The 19,245-nt window shown below is 43.2% G+C and overlaps 1 protein-coding gene across 1 annotated transcript; it reads left to right on the plus strand.

The window, feature by feature from the left end:
* Positions 1-13,896: 13,896 nt before the first annotated feature.
* On the plus strand, positions 13,897-17,686 carry LOC147897338 (TMV resistance protein N-like). Its single transcript, XM_087380854.1, has 5 exons — positions 13,897-14,079; positions 14,196-14,494; positions 14,688-15,935; positions 16,286-16,289; positions 16,489-17,686. Exons 1-5 carry the CDS (start codon positions 13,897-13,899, stop codon positions 17,665-17,667), a joined length of 2,913 nt encoding a protein of 970 aa, XP_087236980.1. The 3' UTR covers positions 17,668-17,686.
* The last annotated feature ends 1,559 nt before the right edge of the window (positions 17,687-19,245 follow it).

A 19,245-nucleotide genomic window follows, 5' to 3' on the forward strand; every position in this document is an offset into this window, starting at 1 on the left:
CTCTCTCTCTCTCTCTCTCTCTCTCTCTCTCTCCTCTCTTTGTGCTCTCTCTCTCTCTCTCTCTCCCCCCCACTCTCTCCTCTCTCTCTCTTGCGTTGCCACAACAGTGCGCCTCTCTCTCTCTCGCTCTCTCTCTCTCTCTCTCTCTCTCTCTCTCTCTCTCGTGGGCTACTGTGGCAGTGCGCCTCTCCCACTCTCTCTCGTGCTTCTCTTTCTCTCCCCTCTCTCTCTCCTCGTGACGGTAGCGTGCCTCTCCCACACTCTCCTCTCTCTCTCTCTCTCTCTCTCTCTCTCTCTCTCTCTCTCTCTCTCTCTCGCCTCTCTTTCTCTTCTCGCTCCCTCTCTCACACTCTCTCCTCTCTCTCTCTGTCTCTCCCTCTCTCGTGCCTCTCTCTTTCTCTCCTCTCTTTGCTCTCTCTCTCTCTCTCTCTCCCCCACTCTCTCCTCTCTCTCTCTCTCTCTCGCTCTGTCGTGGCAGCGTGCCTCTCCCACACACATACACACTCTCTCTCTCTCTCTCTCACCTCTCTGGCAGCGCACCTCTTTCTTTGCTCTCTCTCTCTTTTCTCTCTCTCTCCTTCACGCTGCGCCTCCCCCCCCTCTCTCTCTCTCTCCCCCTCCCTCTCTCGTGCTCTCTCTCTCTCCCTCTCGTCTCACCTTTCTCTCTCTCTCGTCTCCCTTTTCCCCTCTCATGCCCTCTCTCCTTTCCCTCTCTCCCTTTCTCTCTCTCGCCTCTCTCTCCCTCTCATCTCTCATCTCTCCCACAGCCCTCTCCCCCTCTCTCTCTCTCCCTCTATCTCTCTCTCACCTCTCTCTCCTCTCGCGCAGTCCTTTCTCTCTCTCCCCTCTCTCTCTCCCTATCGTCTCTCTCTCTTGTAGCTCTCTCCCTCCCTCTCTCTCTCTCTCCTCTATCACGGCCCCCCTCTCTCTCCTCTCGTGCAACCCTCCCCTCTCTCTCTCTCACTCTCTCTCTCTTTTACCTGTCACCCTCCTAAACGTCTCTCCTCTCTCTTTCTGTTTCTCTCTAAAAGTCTCTGCTCCCTCTCCCTCTCTCTTTCTCCCTCTCTCTCTCTTTTGCTGCCGAGGCAGTAGGACTCTCTCTCTTAGAATGTCTTTCTAAAAGTCTCTCCTTCACTTTTCTCTCTCTCTCTAAGTTATCTCTCTATAATAAAATTTCAAAGAATACAAATTTAAAAAAAAGTACCTGGAAGAAAGTTGAGATCTATGCTTGTGCTCTTGCTCCTCTTTTTGCTTCTCCTCTTGCTCTTCCTTGTTGAAATGAGAGAAACAATGAGAGGAGGAGAGTATATATAAGAAACACTAGGGTTTTAAGTGCTTCTCTCTCATTGATCCTTCCATATCATTATCTCCTCTCCGATCGGCCTCTCCATCACATTATCTTCTCTCCCTCTCCCAGTGCATTTGAAGGTGTACGATCAGAGGTATATAACTATTCTTTGTAGGATCAGTGGCATGTATGTTTGTGCAACAATGTGATTTGTACCTTTTTAGGATTTTGAAATGTATTATGCCATGGTCCTTTTATGTGCATTGGATGCATAGGCCCTTATTGTATTGGTTTAAAAAAATTAATGAATTTTTTGTAATTTTTGTATTCCAAATGTAGGTGTTTATACCCGTTTTCCAAAAAAACTTATCGGTAAAATTTCAAAAAAGCATGGTTTTTATGTATTTTTTCAAAAACTAACGCGCAAAAAGGCCATCTTTTTTAAATAGACGTAAAATTCACATGAAAAAGAGGGAATCTTTCAAAGATTTCCCTAGAGTTCTCTTTTTGAGGTTACAGTTCTCGAATTAGATGCTACACTATTGGCTATGATGAGCCAAGATTACCACCCAAGAGAGCGGTTGCATTCTTCCAAGAAGACATCTGGAGGTTCTCCACGTGTGGTCAAGCCTGTCAAGCTGGCAATAGCTACTGAGGTGGAGATACCATCTGTTGACATGGTTTGAGGGTTCTCATGATATGCATGCTTGAGCAAATTAGATAAATAATCATCAAATATGATTAATTTATGTGAATTTACATGGAGTATTTGTAAAAACCTCATAGAACACTAAGCATTCAAGGGACCAATATAAACACCTCATGCAGTGCACTACTAAGAAACCTTAAATATCATGGGTGTTCAAGGGGTATTAAAAAACCCCTTATTTGTAAATTTTGGATGAACATGTGGTATACTTAACTCTAGGTGATCCCTGGGATAAATACCCTTTTTATTGAAAAGGTATTTTATCCTAAACCTCCATAAACTTTTACTTGTGCTATCTTACATATATATGCCTTAGTGGGTCCCCTAGGATTTGCCTAGGGCATATATAAATTCAACATTAAAACATCTAAACATGTATACTTATAGTAAGGGGTACACAACTAGATTGCTTGGCCAGCTAGGCTCTTGATGAATACTTCTCTCTTTTGCTATCTTGTTGAGGTTCACATGAGTCACGTTGTCAGAAATGATGTAGAAGATTGATGTTCAATTGCATGCAACCTTTTCTAGAGATTTCGTTATCATCCAGTCCTACTTGCACTTGATGTTGTTCATGTCGACAGTAAAACGTAGTTTTTCTTTTTTTCGGAGAAAGACAAATTCCTATTCTTTGCACTGTAAGCAAATCTATTGTCATCCCACTTCGAGCGAACGACGGGGAGATGTATTTTAGAAATGTATAAATAATAAATCAAACCCCGATTGAGACATGCAGAAGCATGCAACTGTGACAGGAATAATCCAAACCCAAAGCTGCACTCCTCTTTGCTAGTGGAGGTTTTGTTGCCTTCGCGTTGCTTTTGTATAGCTCAAATAGCTGTTTGCAGGCATGACTTATTACATCGTCTTTTCAAATGAGCCATCTTTTTAAATCTTCAAGAAAAAAAGATTCTTTCATGCTAGTGGAATTTACCTTGTCTGCGTCCATGTCTTATGTTGCAATGTCCCGAGCTTTCTGATTCTTTGCACCTGTTCTCGACAACAGACAAGATATTAAAACCATTTTCCTTGCATGCATGTTTGACGTAACATATTCATGACTTTTCTCTGCCTTTTTCAATCTCTGGTAGTGAATACCTTTATGTGCGTGGTTGTGTTGTCGGCTGTGAGAACTCTCGTGGAATTGGTCTGAATATGTCTGGATGTGGGCAATGTAGTATGCGCAGCCTCGTTCTCTCAGTCACTCTGGACAACATCACGTATGCTAGGCCAGGGGCAAACACTCCTCTTCGATCGAGTGTGCCACGAGCAATCGCATTTGCAGTCGTGGTAACTGAAATGGATATATCTATGATGCTTAGCAGTTGCGTGTGGAGGTGGTTTGTTTTAAGCAATTGCCGAGAGTACTGTGGCATCAACCGCACAATGTATCTCTGGGCATCTCGTGTGCAGCTTTGGCATTTCCAGTAAGTCACTTGCATGCCCATATTCTCACAGGCATCCAAAAGTATCATGTTTCCGAGTGCGGCGCTGGGGCTCGAGATGCCTATGCCTTGCGAAGAAACGATCCTTTGGTTTGCAGACAGTAGCGTGGTTATGCCACAGACACCGCAGATTTGAAGGCTAGAGAAAATAGCCGCGCAATTACTAACCCATTGCTTGTATCTATTTGCGATGGTCAACCACGATGACGTAGCTGGCCTCGAGGACATCTTTCTTGATGTTATATCAAGTTGAATAGCTCGACCTCTAGCTACTCTGAGCGTTGACGAATGGTCATGTTCGAAGGAGTTTCTGGTGGTCATTTCTACATCGTGACATGAATCGATGTCTTATGTTCGGGTTTAAACACCTACAGGGATTAATAATAAAAACCATCCGAAACTTTGCTATAATTTCACTCACGTGGTTTTGTCTAAACGCAACAGCAAAAACAAAATGGACTGAACCTCTATCTTTAGAAGGTGGAAGAATTGATAAAATAACTTGAATAAAGCAAATACATTTTGTTGTGCGTACCTTTAGGAGAAGACACTCGTTTGGAGGCTGCAAACATCTCGAAAACAGAAGTGTTGCAGACATGATTAGTATGTTAGTCGAACCAAGCAAATGTAATGTTCCCTTGCGGAAACAAAATGTGCGAAGAAGTGTGCGTGCTCAAGATGAGGTGTTAAAAAAAAAAAACCATACGTAATGTATGGTGGAGAGCTGGCACATGTCTCTCCAAAAATTATATATCATAGGGGAACGTGCCATCCCTCTGTTTCGAATAGTCACCTCCAGTGTTGAGCGCATTAATACGGACCAGAGCAACAGACGGTGCAGAAACATTTCAGAATTGAAATGACTGTACATTCTACTTATGTGGAGTATCCTGTGTGATGTCCACAGCTCGACGAGAAGTCGCCTATTTCTTTGCTGGAATGTTGGAATCTGAAAAACAATCATGATTAGTCAATATGCATTCCTCATGTTCTGCATGTTTGGATATGTTGGTTAGCATATGTGCAATTTCCTAAAGATGATAAATTCAAGCACAAAAGCTATACACAATCCAACGATCAAAGATGTTCAAACCATCAAGGTAATCATCTTCACACATCTTCGAGCAGTTGTAGTTACAATTTTTGCCTTTGCAAGATTCCAAAAAATTACGACTATGGAAATATAAAAGTGCGTATAAATAACATCTTATTATATCTAAAATGATTCACTATGTCCATGATCTTATGAGTTGGCAATAGTTATCATTGACACTTTTGCAAACTTGATCAGATCGCAACAATTATTGATGTTTGCAACTATTCATAAAGATTACAGGGATATAATCAGAGAAGGAGATACTTTAATAACATTACTATATGATAGATTGAGATCTTGGGATATCATTCAAGGTCTTCTGAAAGTTGAGCAGTTGTTGGAATCTTGTTCGATTGCTTCTGTTTCAACGGGAATCGAAGATATTTCTAGAAAATGGAATAGGGGTGTTATACGACTAATTGGGAATCTTCGGAGTCATTTTTTGAGTGCTAGAATAAGTGTGGAACAGCGTCAATTGGTTCTGATTGACTAAATCTAAAAGATTTATGGATCTCAAGGAGTATAAATATCTAATAAACATATAGAAATTATCATTCGACAACTGACATCGAGAGTAGTAACTTCGGAAGACGGAATAACTAATGTTTTTCCACTTGGAGAGCTTATTGAATCATCACAAGCGTAGCGAATGAATCGTGTATTAAAGAAGTCGATGTTTTATGAACCCATCATGGTGGGAATAACGAAAGCATCTCTCAATACTATTAGTTTTATATCAGAGGCGAGTTTCAGGAGGCTACTCGAGTACCGTCTAAAGCTGCTCTTAGAGGTCGAATCGACTGGTTAAAGGGATTAAAAGAAAATGTTATTCTTGGCGATCCCATTCCCATCGGAACCGGCAGTCAACGAGCAGAACACCTAGCAAATTAAGCCCGTCTTCGAAGGTAAACGTCCGTGATCATTGCTTCGAGCTGTTGTACACTATTATAATGCTTTCACCTTTGCGAGGCTAATATATTCTAAGAAAGAGAGCAATGAATAGTCGAGTATGTATCGAAGGTATACAAACCGAGACGGGCTTTTCAATAGCGATCAATCGATACGATGAACTGAATACAGCTGGTTGACAAGGAGCAAAATACTTAGCAAATTAAGCCCGAATACCCCCCAAAAAAAAAAATCACTACCTACTCCAACTTAATCCATACACCTTCCATGGACCGTATCCCACCTCCACCCTTCTCAAAGCAGGGCCTGGGTGGATCCTCCACCTTGTTTTAAAAAGTGTCCCTTTACTTGTTTTAGGCCACGTTGGCCACTTTCTATTCTCGTGACTCTCTCTCTCTCTCTCCTCCCCCTTCCCAACCCCCTCTCTCTCTCTCTCTCTCTCTCTCACTCTCTTCCCAAATCAACTCGTCAGTGCTCGCGAGTACTTGTAGTAGTAGACACTAAGACTCGGGGCAGATTAACCGTCCACAGCACATACAGTCTTCCCAAAAAAATACGGATTCTCTATGGTATTCGATACTAGCACGGTTACCGTGGAGATGGGAAGCACCAAAGGTGAGCGCAAAACGTAATCAATAGAGGTGGTGGAGGTTAGAGAGTATAAGGATTTGATTCCGAAATACAATCTGAGAGAACCGTTGGACATAATTATATCGCCAAAGCCGCACATCAACTTCATGCTAGGCCTCTGCACGCCATATTGCTGCAGCTTCTTTTGAGACAAACAAGATTGAAATTGCCAATCCTGAAGCTGTTGTTGATTTGTTCTCTCTTCCAATCGAGTGTTTCCACTCCCATCGATGATTACGTTAACTTTCAAAACGGGTTGAAATTGTCAATTTTAGTTGTACCTTTAGAAAGCGCATCGACTTTCTGTGGCTGATTTTAGATTCACTTTTAGAAGAACACTGGGAAATCCATTCGAGATGTGATGAGAGGTGATTCTTTCTCTGTTTCTGCTCAGCTGGTACGATACTGGCCAACGAATTATGACAAGGAGCAAAAACTTTAGATAATTGAACAACTATTCCGATTCGGATCATATATAGTCCATGGAAGGTGTATGGATTAAGTTGAGCGCAAAACGTAATCAATAGAGGTGGTGGAGGTTAGAGAGGACAAGGGTTGAGAGTGCTCTCAACGGAAGCAAGAACGGAAGAGGGAGAGAGAGCGAGAGAGAGAGACAGAGAGCCACACAAGTTTTGGTGGGTGCAGAACCACCCTAATCTTCTTTTTCATTCATTTATATATGTGTTTGAGTATTGTACATAACTGGGGTTAAGGCACAATGACCTTTAACCCCCACAACCTCCCACTTAAAGGACAATGTGCCTTTAGGGGAGAACAACCAGTGAGCATACTATCCAATGCCCATCAATACACGACAATACTCAAACCGCTGACTAGGTAGACTCTTCGTCAGCATATCTGCAGGGTTATCATCTGTATGAACCTTGACAAGCTCTATGAGCTTGTCCTCAAGTACCTCCCTGATGAAATGGTACCTGACCTCAATGTGTTTGGTCTTTGCATGAAAGACTGGATTCCGTGCTAGCTGAATAGCACTCATGGAATCACTATGCAATGTCGGTACACCTGTATGAATCCCCAAATCTCCCACTAGCCGATCAAGCCATATAGCCTCCTTGCAACCCTCTGTGGCTGCAACATACTCAGCCTCTGTGGTAGACAAAGCCACGCACTTCTGTGCACGAGACATCCACGACACTGCACCACCTGCAAAGGTGAACACATAACCAGAAGTGGATCTCCTACTATCCACATGCCCTGCATAGTCTGAATCTGTGTACCCAAGTACACGCATGTCTCCTTTACCAAAGCAAATGCACATCTCCTTGGTACCCTTCATGTACCTCATGATGCACTTAACTTCCTCCCAATGCCTCTTTCCTGGATTAGCCATATAGCGGCTAACAACTCCCACTGCAAATGCAATGTCTGGTCTAGTAGCTATCATAGCATACATAAGACTCCCAACTGCTGATGCATAAGGAACCTTGGCCATCATGGCCTTCTCCTCATCTGATTTGGGACTATCTGTATGACTCAGTTTCACATATGGAGGCAATGGAGTACTCACTGCCTTCCCCCCCTCCATATTGAAACGCTGCAATACTTTTGTAACATACTCTTTTTGTGAAAGCCAAAGGAGTTTCCTACTCCGATCACGCGTGATGCGCATACCAAGAATATGACCTGCAAGTCCCAAATCCTTCATATCAAAGGCCTCATGCAACTTGGCCTTTAATGCATCTAGCTCATAAGTATTCTTGCTAGCCAATAGCATATCATCCACATATAGTGCCAGGATTATCAGGCTACTATCCTTAGCCCTTTTAGTGTAGAGGCAGTGATCAATTTCACTCCTTCTAAAACCCTGGGACCGAATGAAAGCATCAAACTTTTGATACCATTCTCTAGGTGCTTGCTTAAGACCATAGAGACTCTTGTTCAGCTTGCAAACTAAATGCTCTTTGCCCTTTTCTTCAAAGCCTTCCGGCTGCACCATGTAAATTTCCTCATGCAAATCCCCATGCAAGAAAGCTGTCTTGACATCCATTTGCATAAGCTCCATATCCTCTACTGCCACTAGTCCAAGCATGCATCTAAGTGTGGTCATCTTCACAACCGGAGAGAATATCTCATCAAAGTCCACACCCTTCTCTTGCTTGAACCCTTTAGCAACCAAACGGGCCTTGTACCTAGGCACATCATCACCTGTGACCTTCATTTTGTAGACCCATTTACATGGCAATGCTTTCTTTCCATGTGGCAAAGAAACCAAGTCCCAAGTCTTATTCTTCATAAGTGAACTCATCTCTGATTGCATAGCATACTCCCACTTGCGTTGATCCTCACGCATCATAGCCTCTCTGTAGCAAGAAGGCTCCCCGCAATCAGTAAGCATCACATAGTCTACCCCTGGAACAAACCTATCAGGCGGTCTAGACACTCTAGATGATCTTCTCAAGGGCATTTCAGCTTGCTGTCCCACTTGCATATCAGCCACATTTGGCTCATCATTTCCACCAATAGATGATCCATCATCTACCCTTGATTGTATACCTGTGGGAGTACTTGGTTGTACCATTTCTTGCACATTTGGTGCATGGACAGCTTGCTGCCTATCAACATATGCAGGTGGATTCACATCCTGGAAAGTGATTCTCCTCATTTCCACATCCCTCATGGGTGCCTTATGCATCTTCTTCTCATTGAAGACCACATCATGGCTGCGTATGATCTTCTTTGCTTCTGGATCCCAGAGACGATAGCCCATCTCTCCACTTTCACCATAACCCAGAAAGATGCATTTCCTAGACTTAGGATCTAGCTTCTTTCGAAGCTCTTTTGGCACATGTGCATATGCCTCACACCCAAATATACGCAAATGAGAGTAAGAGGGCTTCTTGCCACTCCATGCCTCTTCAGGAATACCACCATCCAAACTCTTACTAGGTGATCTATTGATCACATGCACTGCAGTCTTCATTGCCTCATCCCAAAAACCACCAGAAAGACTTGCATTGGAAAGCATGCATTGCAACCTTTCTTGAATGGTACGATTCATCTTTTCTGCAACTGGATTTTGCTCTGGAGTACGAGGGGATGTGAGCTCCCTCTTAATCCCACGTGTATCACAGAAATGCTGAAAGTCATGAGAGAGATACTCTCCACCATTGTCAGTCCGTAGGCATTTAAGCGTTCTAGCTGACTGATTCTCAACCAAGGCCAGCCATTTCTGAAATACCTGGAACACATCACTCTTCCGAGCTATAGCATATGCCCACACTTTCCTAGTTGCATCATCAATGAATGTCACATAGTATTCAGCCCCGCCTAATGACCGTGTAGGCATGGGACCACATACGTCTGAATGCACCAAATCAAGCATTTCAAACTCTTTCTTTCCTTTTCTTTTATGGGCTGATTTAGTCTGCTTCCCATAGAGACAATGCTCACAAAATTCAAAATCAGAGAAACTCAAATGCGGTACATAACCCAAACGGCATAAGAGTTTCATTCCATTCTGGCTCATGTGCCCCAACCTGCAATGCCACAAAGAAGTGCTTGGCTGCTCGGTTATTGCAACAACATGATCAAATACCCCTGATACATGTAAGGGATACAAAGTCCCACACTTGGCACCCCTCGCCAAAAGCATAGAGCCCTTTTGAATTTTCCAACTCTGAAAGCCAAAAGTGGTGTGAAAACCAGCATCATCTAGTTGACCCACTGAAATAAGACTCTTGGTCAACTTAGGCACATGTCTCACATGTTTCAAAACAAATGCAGACCCATTTGCAAAAGAAAACTTTATGTCACCTGCTCCCACTATGTCACATGCATAGTCATTTCCAAGATGCACACAACCTGTCTTTCCACTATCATAAGTGGAGAACCATTCCCTATGGGGAGTAACATGGAATGAAGCACCAGAATCCAAAATCCAATCCTGGGAATATGCATCATCTGAAGTGGTAAGCAACTCTGTAGATAAACTAGACATGAAGAGAACATCATTGTCACTATCACGTGTGACTGCATTGATCTCCTCGATCTTCACTTTTCCTTTGTCCTCCCTTGGACTCTCTTCCTTTTGATTTGCACCCCAATTTGCATTCTTTTTCTTATCCTTTTCTCTTTTCAGCTTGTAGCAATCCTTTTTCATATGGCCCTTCTTGCCACAATGGTAACACTCAATGTTCCGTGCCTTGGATTTGCTACGAGACTTCCCTCTTTCTTGGGACTTCCCCCTGAACTGTGATCTGCCCCTTTGCACATTTAAGGCTGCATCCTGCTTGTTGCCATCCATAGACTTCCGTCTAATCTCCTCGGCCAACAAGCTACCCACAACATCATCAAATTTCAGTACTCCACCAGGTGCAGAGTTACTGACAGCTGTACGGAAGGTATCCCATGAGGATGGCAATGAACATAAGAGAAATATTGCCTTAGTCTCCGCATCAAAATTCATTTTCTGAGCCTGAAGCTGGCTGAAAATAATATTGAATTCATTCAAGTGAGAAGCAATGGAGACCCCTTCCTTCATCTGCAGCTCAAACAACCTCTTCATGAGGTAAACTTTATTAGAGGCAGTTTCCTTTTCATAAGTGGCACACAGTTTCTTCCACAAATCTTCCGTAGTCTGCTCATTTACTACTGTGAAATAAACTGACTCTGCAAGATGAAGTCTAATAGTAGACTTTGCTAATGCATCCAACTCATTCCAATCATCCTCAGACATATTTGCAGGCTTAGATTCAATCCCTGCCAAGGGTTTAATCTGCTTCTTTTGAATAAGCACATCCCTTATCTGTTCTTTCCACAAAGAAAAGTTTGTCCCATCAAACTTTTTAATGCTGAAAAACTCCTTTTCAGGCATGGAAGAGGATGCCATGATGCAAATAAAGCAAAATCCCAAATGCTAGTACCTGTAAGAGAGAATCACACCAAATACTAGGTGCACCAAATGTGTATGCCACAATAGACTGAAATATCACCAAAGCTCAAAGCTCAAAGCATCAAAAGATGCATCTGACTCATGTGCATATACTATGCATCCATATGAGCAAATCTGGCCCAAAAGAAAATGCCAATAAGTGCCAAATGACTCAAGCATAAACACTGTCCACTGGCATATGCATCAATAATGTCTCATCCAAGAGAGCATAGCACTATCAGTGCGTCACCTGCAATGTGTCAAAGCTGTCCCTCAGCATAAAATAGCATCCATGTGCAAAGCGTCCATAAAAATAGCATCCCACAAGGCAATTTGGGCCTATCAGCGCATCCAACAAGGACCGCAATGCATCCAAAATGGCCTATAAATCATCCATTGCAACCCAATGCATACCACGAATGAGCGCACACTGCTCAAACTGCAACCAGAGTGATCTGCATAAGGTATGCTCAAGAAATCATAGTCCCACGGTAATGAGCGCTACTGAAAATAGAACCTGAGATGCTTCAAAACATGGGCGCCATTGCATAATCGGACTCAGCAAGAAAATCTGCAAATATCTCTCTTCTGCCAGAACTCCAAAATCCCAACCGATGAATGAGAAATGGGAGTCAACACTTATCCACTGCCATGTGGCATAAATCTAAGGTTTCAAAACCTTAGCATGAAAAATGCATAACAGAGAGACGAAATCGAATACACAGAGATTTATAACTCTGAAAATCCTTCACCGAATCGCGCAAGAACTGATAGGTAGGGGTTTTTGGGCGTCCGGAACGCAATGGGACAGACGGTTTTGGAAACCGTGGTCTCAATCACTGGGTCCAACACACGGACTGAAAAACGTTTTTGGAAACAGAGCTATCTGTAAACTCCACCGGAGTGCGAATGATGAGCAACATAGAAGTTTTAGGACCTCCTGAGTCCACCGGAACTGACAGATCTGCAAATGGTTGCTCCAAACTTGAGTTCCAACACCCGGGCAAAAAACGCAGGAACTGACACAGAGAGCCAGAAATCCAATGAAATGATCCCGGATTCAAGAATAAAGGTGTTTCCAAGCTCCTGAAGTAATGTGGACACCAAAAGCAAGTAATAGTTGCCTCTACAAGTCAATACGGAGTCTCTGTCATCGAACGGAACAGGGAAAAGCTCAAAAAACGACTTTTTCTTTGAAAGCTCTTAACAGGCTCTCAAAAACACTTCGCAAAGCCAAAGTAACTTTTCCAAAGGTTCCTCCAAGGTCTCTGCACACTCGGATGCAAGTAAAGTCACCCACAAAGCTTCCCACAAAGCTTCTCCTTCCTCCCACAGAGCTGCTGAGCTTCCAAGCATTCACGCACGCTCAGCTAGATCACCCGAGCTCTGATACCAGTTGAGAGTGCTCTCAACGGAAGCAAGAACGGAAGAGGGAGAGAGAGCGAGAGAGAGAGACAGAGAGCCACACAAGTTTTGGTGGGTGCAGAACCACCCTAATCTTCTTTTTCATTCATTTATATATGTGTTTGAGTATTGTACATAACTGGGGTTAAGGCACAATGACCTTTAACCCCCACAAGGATTTGATTCCAAAATACAATCTGAGAGAATCGACTATAGATTGGACACAATTATATCGCCAAAGCTGCACATCAACTTCATGCCAGGCCTCTGCACGCCATATTGCTGCAGCTGCTTTTGAGACAAAAAAGATTGAAATTGCCAATCCTGAAGCTGTTGTTGATTTGTTCTCTCTTCCAATCGAGTGTTTCCACTCCCATCGATGATTACATTAACTTTCAAAACGGGTTGAAATTGTCAATTTTAGTTGTACCTTTAGAAAGCGCATCGACTTTCTGTGGCTGATTTTAGATTAACTTTTAGAAGAACACTGGGAAATCCATTCGAGATGTGATGAGAGGTGATTCTTTCTCTGTTTCTACTCAGCTGGTACGATACTGGCCAACGAATTACGACAAGGAGCATGAAAAACTTTAGATAATTGAACAACTATTCCGATTCCGATCATATACAGCTATCTATGCATCGCGTTGATCATATCAAAGGAGCAGCGAATGCTTGAAAGCTTATCTTCGAGACTGGAGCTGGGGACCTTCAAAGCTGTAGGACCGCTATAGTGGTTCTGGTCGTTTAGAAAAGCTCTAATAATGCATCAAGTTTGGAAAAGCAAGCTCAGCTAATAATGGGGTGATCTAACGATCTAACGATCTACTAGCAACACGTGGCTGCGAAAGCTTTCAAAGCTTTTGGGCTTTCAGAATTTAAAAAATCTAAGGGTGTATATTGTGCCATGTGGAAGCACATGATTTCAGAATTTGAAAAAACGTCCTAGTGCTGCCCCAAGTAAATATGTAAAAATATTTAAAATTTCAATATCAAGGGTGTTTTAGATACATGCTTGCTTATAGGTGCTATATGCGTTTGTGGGATTTTCACATAAAGGGATATACTTTGTGGGATTTTCACATAAAGGCATGTACTTATGTTATAGCGAAAAATTGTCATTAGTATCTTTTTATTTACTTTGTGATTGCTAGAGAGGTAAATATGACATGGAGTACCCTAGTTCTGAAACGTTAGGTATCCCACTAGAGAGTTGAAATGATGAAACTAATGAATGAGAAAACTTGATGCAGCTAATGAAGGATAAAACTTCATGAAGCTCATCCAAGTACCAAGTAGAAGCTTCACCAAGGAAGGTTTCTTTGCTAGTGATTAAAGAACGTAGATAGAAGGAAATTCCATCCTTGAAAGGATGCCATCCAAGATGCATGATATTACAAGTTAAGGATGTTGTGTGTAACGCCAAAATTGATTCCTCAATGGTCTATAATTAGACGAGCGATAATGGAAATCCATCGCGCCCAAAACTGCAATTGTTGCAATCGTTTGAGCAGTGCAGCCATGCAGATTCAACCAGCGCTAGTAGCTGGGCATGCCGATCGCGCTTTAGGCAATCAAGTTCAATCGGCTCTCGACCCGAGCGCATTACCCAGTCAAGTTCAATCCGGTCTTGACCCCGTCCAAGCCATTGGCAAAATCTTCAAAGATCCTTCACTCTACAAGAGTCTTCTCTCGATCGGCAAAGTAATCAACCTTCTTCGTGACAATCATAACACACACGATAGATCTAGTGTTCGTGGATCTTGGCATCACCCATGCTCGTTTACATATTGAGTGCTGTTTGTTTGAATATTCTGCAGACGGTGGTCGATAAGGTAGACATAACTGTCGTGAATCACGCGGTCAGTGAGATTTCTCGAGTCGCTGTCGGAGTGCCTTTGATCGGCGTGGGCGTTGCAGCGCTTAGAGTGATAGTCGGCAATATGGCGGCAGCCGAGGATAACAAGGAGAAACGAGAGGAAGTAAGCAAGTACGCCGAGTTTCTTCATAAACAGATGGACGAGTTGGAAGATGACGGAGGCGTGCAAGAGCTGATTCAGCGGTTAACCGTCCTTGTGACCGCCCAAGCGTGCGTTTTGGAGAAGGAGAAAAGATGGAGGTGAGAAATTCAGAACGTGATGTCGTTTGTGATTTTGCCAGGAATTTGAATTCTGATTATGTAAAGCTTGGCTGTTGATTTCAATTCTGATCATTGAGATCAGGATTTGAATTTAGGACTGAGAACTAACCGTCTTGGTGGTGCTGATGCATTGAGGACGCAGAGACGGATTCGTGACTGCGTTGTGCGGTAGGTTCTGTGGCATCCTGCTGGCGCGTTCTAGAAGCGCTACGCTCGACAAAATGGCCAGTCAGTTGAGGCTGCTTCACGAGCAACTCAATACCGTGATGCTCAAAGGGGTAGATTCCAGGGTGGCTCGCGCTTCGAAGGCATCCCCTGCTTTGCCAAGAGCCCTCATCGGCATGGATGAACGCAAGCAGGAGGTGATGAGCTTCCTCAACCAACGAGGAGGGGTACGCATAGTGGGCGTCTATGGGATAGGCGGTATCGGGAAAAGCACACTGTTGAAGGCGATCCGGAGTGATCTGAGCGAGCAGCAAGGAAAGCTGGAGATCATGGCCTGCATCGAGGTGAGAGAACAGCTAGTGCCTGGTATGGAGATCGATGTAGTGAAGCTTCAGCAAGACATCGTTTTCCAATGGGAGAACCGCCAGATGATCTTCACAGACACAGCGCAGGGGAGAACACACATAGCTAATTGCCTCAAGTCTTTCAAGAAAAGGAGCAAGGGGGTATGCCTGATTGTGGACAACGTGTGGAAAGAGGAGCAAATGACGGAGATGCTGCCCGAGGACGTAAGAGAGCTTCTTCCGGCAGGTTCGAGGCTGATCGTGGCGTCGAGAGCCAAGCATCTCGCAGAGATGTTTGGGAGACTGTGCTCCAAGCGCTATGAGGAGGAGGTGAAGCTGTACGAGCCTCCCATCTTGAACGGGCAGGAAGCAGAGTGGCTCTTCCGCAAGAAGGCGGAAGCTGGTGGAGCTCAGCTGCAGAATCATCATCAAGAGCTTGTCCAGGGGATCGTGCCACTCTGTGGTGGGCTGCCCTTAGCCCTGGAGGTGTATGGCTCCTACTTCCGGACTGAGAACAAGAGGGGCAACTGGAAGACAGTTGAAAAGCGGCTCCAAGAGGCGGAGGACGCACATTCTGGGGGCAGGGTCTTTGAGAGACTCGAATTGAGCCTCACGATCCAGCCACTGGAAATCCAGGAAGCTTTCATGGATGCTGCTCTGTTCTGGAGGGGCAAAAGTTGGGAGCAAGCAAAGCTGGCTCTCCATGACCGGACAGGAGAGGACATGCTCTCTATTCTGCAGGATCAATCCTTGGTGGACGAGTTAGAGAACGAGGTGGTGAAGGTGCATGATCTCATGGCAGCAGTTGCCAAGAAAAGGGCACGAGGACAATGCACCTATGTCATTGCCACTTCCACCTCGGCATTTTCAATCACTGACGTCGAGGCAAGTTTCATGTTCATAAGATTTCTGTCTGCATGATTAGATTTTGCCATCGACAACGCCTCATGTTCCAGTTGCAACTTGCATCATCATACATGTATTAAATGAGGCTGTATATGTCCTGTGGATCTGCAAATCTGTCTCCTCTTTATGTAGTTTATTTCCCTCAGCTGTGCAATAAGCTTTAGATTTTGCCCGTATGTCATCTCATACTTCCATTGCTGGTTGTTGGCATTTTCAATCACTGACGAGACAAGTTGAATCTTCAAAAGTTTCTGTATGCAAATCTGTTCCATTGCATCGTCATGTATGTACGTGAGGAGCTTACTCCTGTGGATCTGCAAAGCTGTCTCGTCTCTGTGTAGCTTAATTCGTTCAGCTGTGTATAAGCTCCTTCTCACAGCTCCATTGTTACATCATCATATCATAGCATATATGTAATTAAAGAGCTTATCTCATGTGTATCTGCAAAAGCTTTCTCGTTTCTATGTAGCTTATTTCCCTCATGAGCTCACACTCTGTTCCTTCTCTCACAATCTCTTTACTCTGTTCATTATCTCACAATCTCTTTCTTGCATGCAGCAAAAGGAGGACATCCGAGGCCTCTCACTTGAAGACTTGGAATTCGACCTGAATCAACTCCAACATATGCAGAAGCTCAGATTCCTGGAGCTAATAAGATGCCGCCTGCACACCAATGTCCCCCAAACTACACACCCAGCGAGGTTAATCTGCCTATTGCTTCTGGCAGCATTCACACTTGGTGCGGCCATTCTTTCTCAGTTTATTCCTAATTTGCAGGCGCGCTTCTTCCTCTCTAACCTCTTTGTCGGCATCCTCATCATCATTCTCCTGCTCCTAATTTTTCTCCCATATCTTGACATGTCTTCTTTCTTCTCACAACCTTCCATTTGTCTTCCTCCAGACCTCACGTTTCTTACCCTGCTCGGCTGTGTCAACAGCTCTCGCCTCACACCTTCAATTGGCAGCCTTTCACAACTTCGCTCACTGAACTTGTTTCGCGACCATGACTTGACCGAGTTGCCACAACCCATCTTCACAAACTTGACATCCCTTTTGCGCCTTGACCTCTCCTTTTGTGAAGAATTGACCCAGTTACCGGCTTCCCTCGGCAACATGGCCTCACTTCAACTGCTGGACTTATCCTCGTGCCCACAAATACGCCAACTGCCTCCCTCCCTCGGCAAATTGTCCTCGTTACAATCCCTTAACCTCTCCGATTGCCACAGGTTGGGGGAGTTACCATCATCCCTTGGAGACTTGAAATCCTTAGAACAACTGCACCTCTCCAATTGTGATAACCTACAGCACCTTCCACAGTCTCTCGGGAAATTAACATCCCTCCAACGCCTCGACCTTTCAGAAAGTGATAAGCTGATCAGGTTGCCATCCTCCATCTCCACCCTTACCTCCTTGAAGGTTCTCAATCTATCTCGTTGTGATGGATTAAGAGAGTTGCCACCCTTGCTTGGGAGCTTAAAATCCTTGCAATTCCTCAATTTATCCCACTGCGGAAGGCTGATCAAATTGCCTGATTCCGTTGGTCAATTAACCTCCCTACAGTCCCTTAACCTATCATTTTGTGAGGAGTTAAAGGAATTGCCAGACTCCCTTGGCAGCCTGACCTCATTGCAAAATCTGGATCTATCATTCTGTCAAAAGTTGCGAATATTGCCAGCTTCTCTTCGTAGCTCCCCCTCCTTCAAAATCCTTACAGCAGGCACTCAGATTGAGAACTAGTTGTTCAACTATTTTACCACATGCCAGTAGATTATCCTATGTAGAGACACCTAGACTCATAACTCTCCACAAGAATTTTAAGTTTAACATGAGCAATATCAATGGTGAAAGCTTCCAAAATGACAGAGCGTCCAATGTGAAATTCAAAAAAGTGTTTCAACAAACGTGGCTAATATAATATGCAAACGTATTATACAAGCAAGAATGTTACTGCATGGCAACACAATCCACAAATAAATTTGGGTTTTCATCTTTATTATTTCTTTTAGTGGTAAGGGAGTTATTGGTTGTATTGTTACTAAGTTTCTATACAACGAATCTAGTACGTCATGTGCAAGTCAAGTCAATTGCATCGTACCTTGTTTCCAGTTTTGAGTTTAAAAATTTTTGAACAATGCTTCTCAGAGAATTGTATTTCAAGAGGAATAAGATAAAAGTAAGGCCAAAAGAAAGTTTGTTAGAGTGCATGGCTTTCTCAAGAGAAACTCTATATATGGGTTATGTTTACATTTTGAATGAGAACTACATGATGTATGGACTTCTTCATACATGTTTCTAGACATGGACTTTTTCATACATGTATGGACTTCTTCATACATGTTTCTAGATATGGGTTCTGTCTAAGTTTTGAATGAGAACTATGACATGGAAAAGTGCATGTACATGTTTTCATGTGGGTTACATGAACATTTTGGATGAGAACTATCATGCATGAAAACCGCAATCATGTTTTCTATTTTATTTCAAGTATGAATATTTAGCCTTTTTCTATGTGCATTTCCTAGTTTATGTATCCAAAAAATTCTCTGTTTGGTGTTGTGAGTGAGAAAATTCTCTAGATTCTGTCGTAGTCCATTCCTCTCAAAATGAATTTTCTTTTTGGATTCTAGCGATAATACATTGTTGTCTTTTTTATATGTTTAATATTGTAATCCATTTTGCCTCAAAATGTATTTACAAGAATATACACTTTCTCTTTCTCCCTAAGCAAATTAGGTCATAGGATTATCTTGAGAGTGGAAGTATTCATCTTGCCTCCAGGCATCGATAGCTTTTCGGTGAGAGGATCCAAGTCCTATTAAAATGGATCTTATATCAAAAGTTGTTAATTTAGGATACATCAATGAAAAATTGGAAGATGAAGATCTCGTAGAATTTTTGCTTTCATAAAAAATCATTAATAGTAAAAGGTTCATGAAAATATATGGCTCCAATTATGTTGCACGCATTCTCATCAACAAAAGGAGGTTGGAGAGGGACCTCATTTGTGTGAGGAACAAACCATTCCAAGGTGGATTTAGGGGGACCTCATTTTGGTAGAGAGATCGGATCAAAACTAGTGTCCTTGATTCTTCCTTACCAAAGGTCATAAGAAGAGGGCTACAATGTGAAGAGGGATGAAGTGATATGAGGAAGAGGATAATCTTCCCCAAATTATGTGGCTCCTTATAAGAAAGCACCCTCTACCTCACTAGTTAGTGAAGTGGATGTGCCTATCTTTGCTTCTAGTGATTGCAGTCACTAAGAGGGGATATGGGACTCTTGCAGGACAATCCCACAACATTGACATAGGGGTTG

This window comes from Dipteris shenzhenensis, chromosome 10 (assembly GCF_047967505.1).
Source record: "Dipteris shenzhenensis isolate YYH24624 ecotype China chromosome 10, Dip_SZ_1.0, whole genome shotgun sequence".
In the NCBI taxonomy this organism is placed as follows: domain Eukaryota; kingdom Viridiplantae; phylum Streptophyta; class Polypodiopsida; order Gleicheniales; family Dipteridaceae; genus Dipteris; species Dipteris shenzhenensis.

Coding starts and splice junctions, on each gene's coding strand:
- LOC147897338 (XM_087380854.1), top strand. CDS start 13,897: ATGCAGATTCAACCAGCGCTAGTAGCTGGGCATGCCGATCGCGCTTTA. Junction 14,080..14,195: donor GTCTTCTCTCGATCGGCAAA/GTAATCAACCTT, acceptor AATATTCTGCAG/ACGGTGGTCGATAAGGTAGA. Junction 14,495..14,687: donor GAGAAGGAGAAAAGATGGAG/GTGAGAAATTCA, acceptor GTTGTGCGGTAG/GTTCTGTGGCATCCTGCTGG.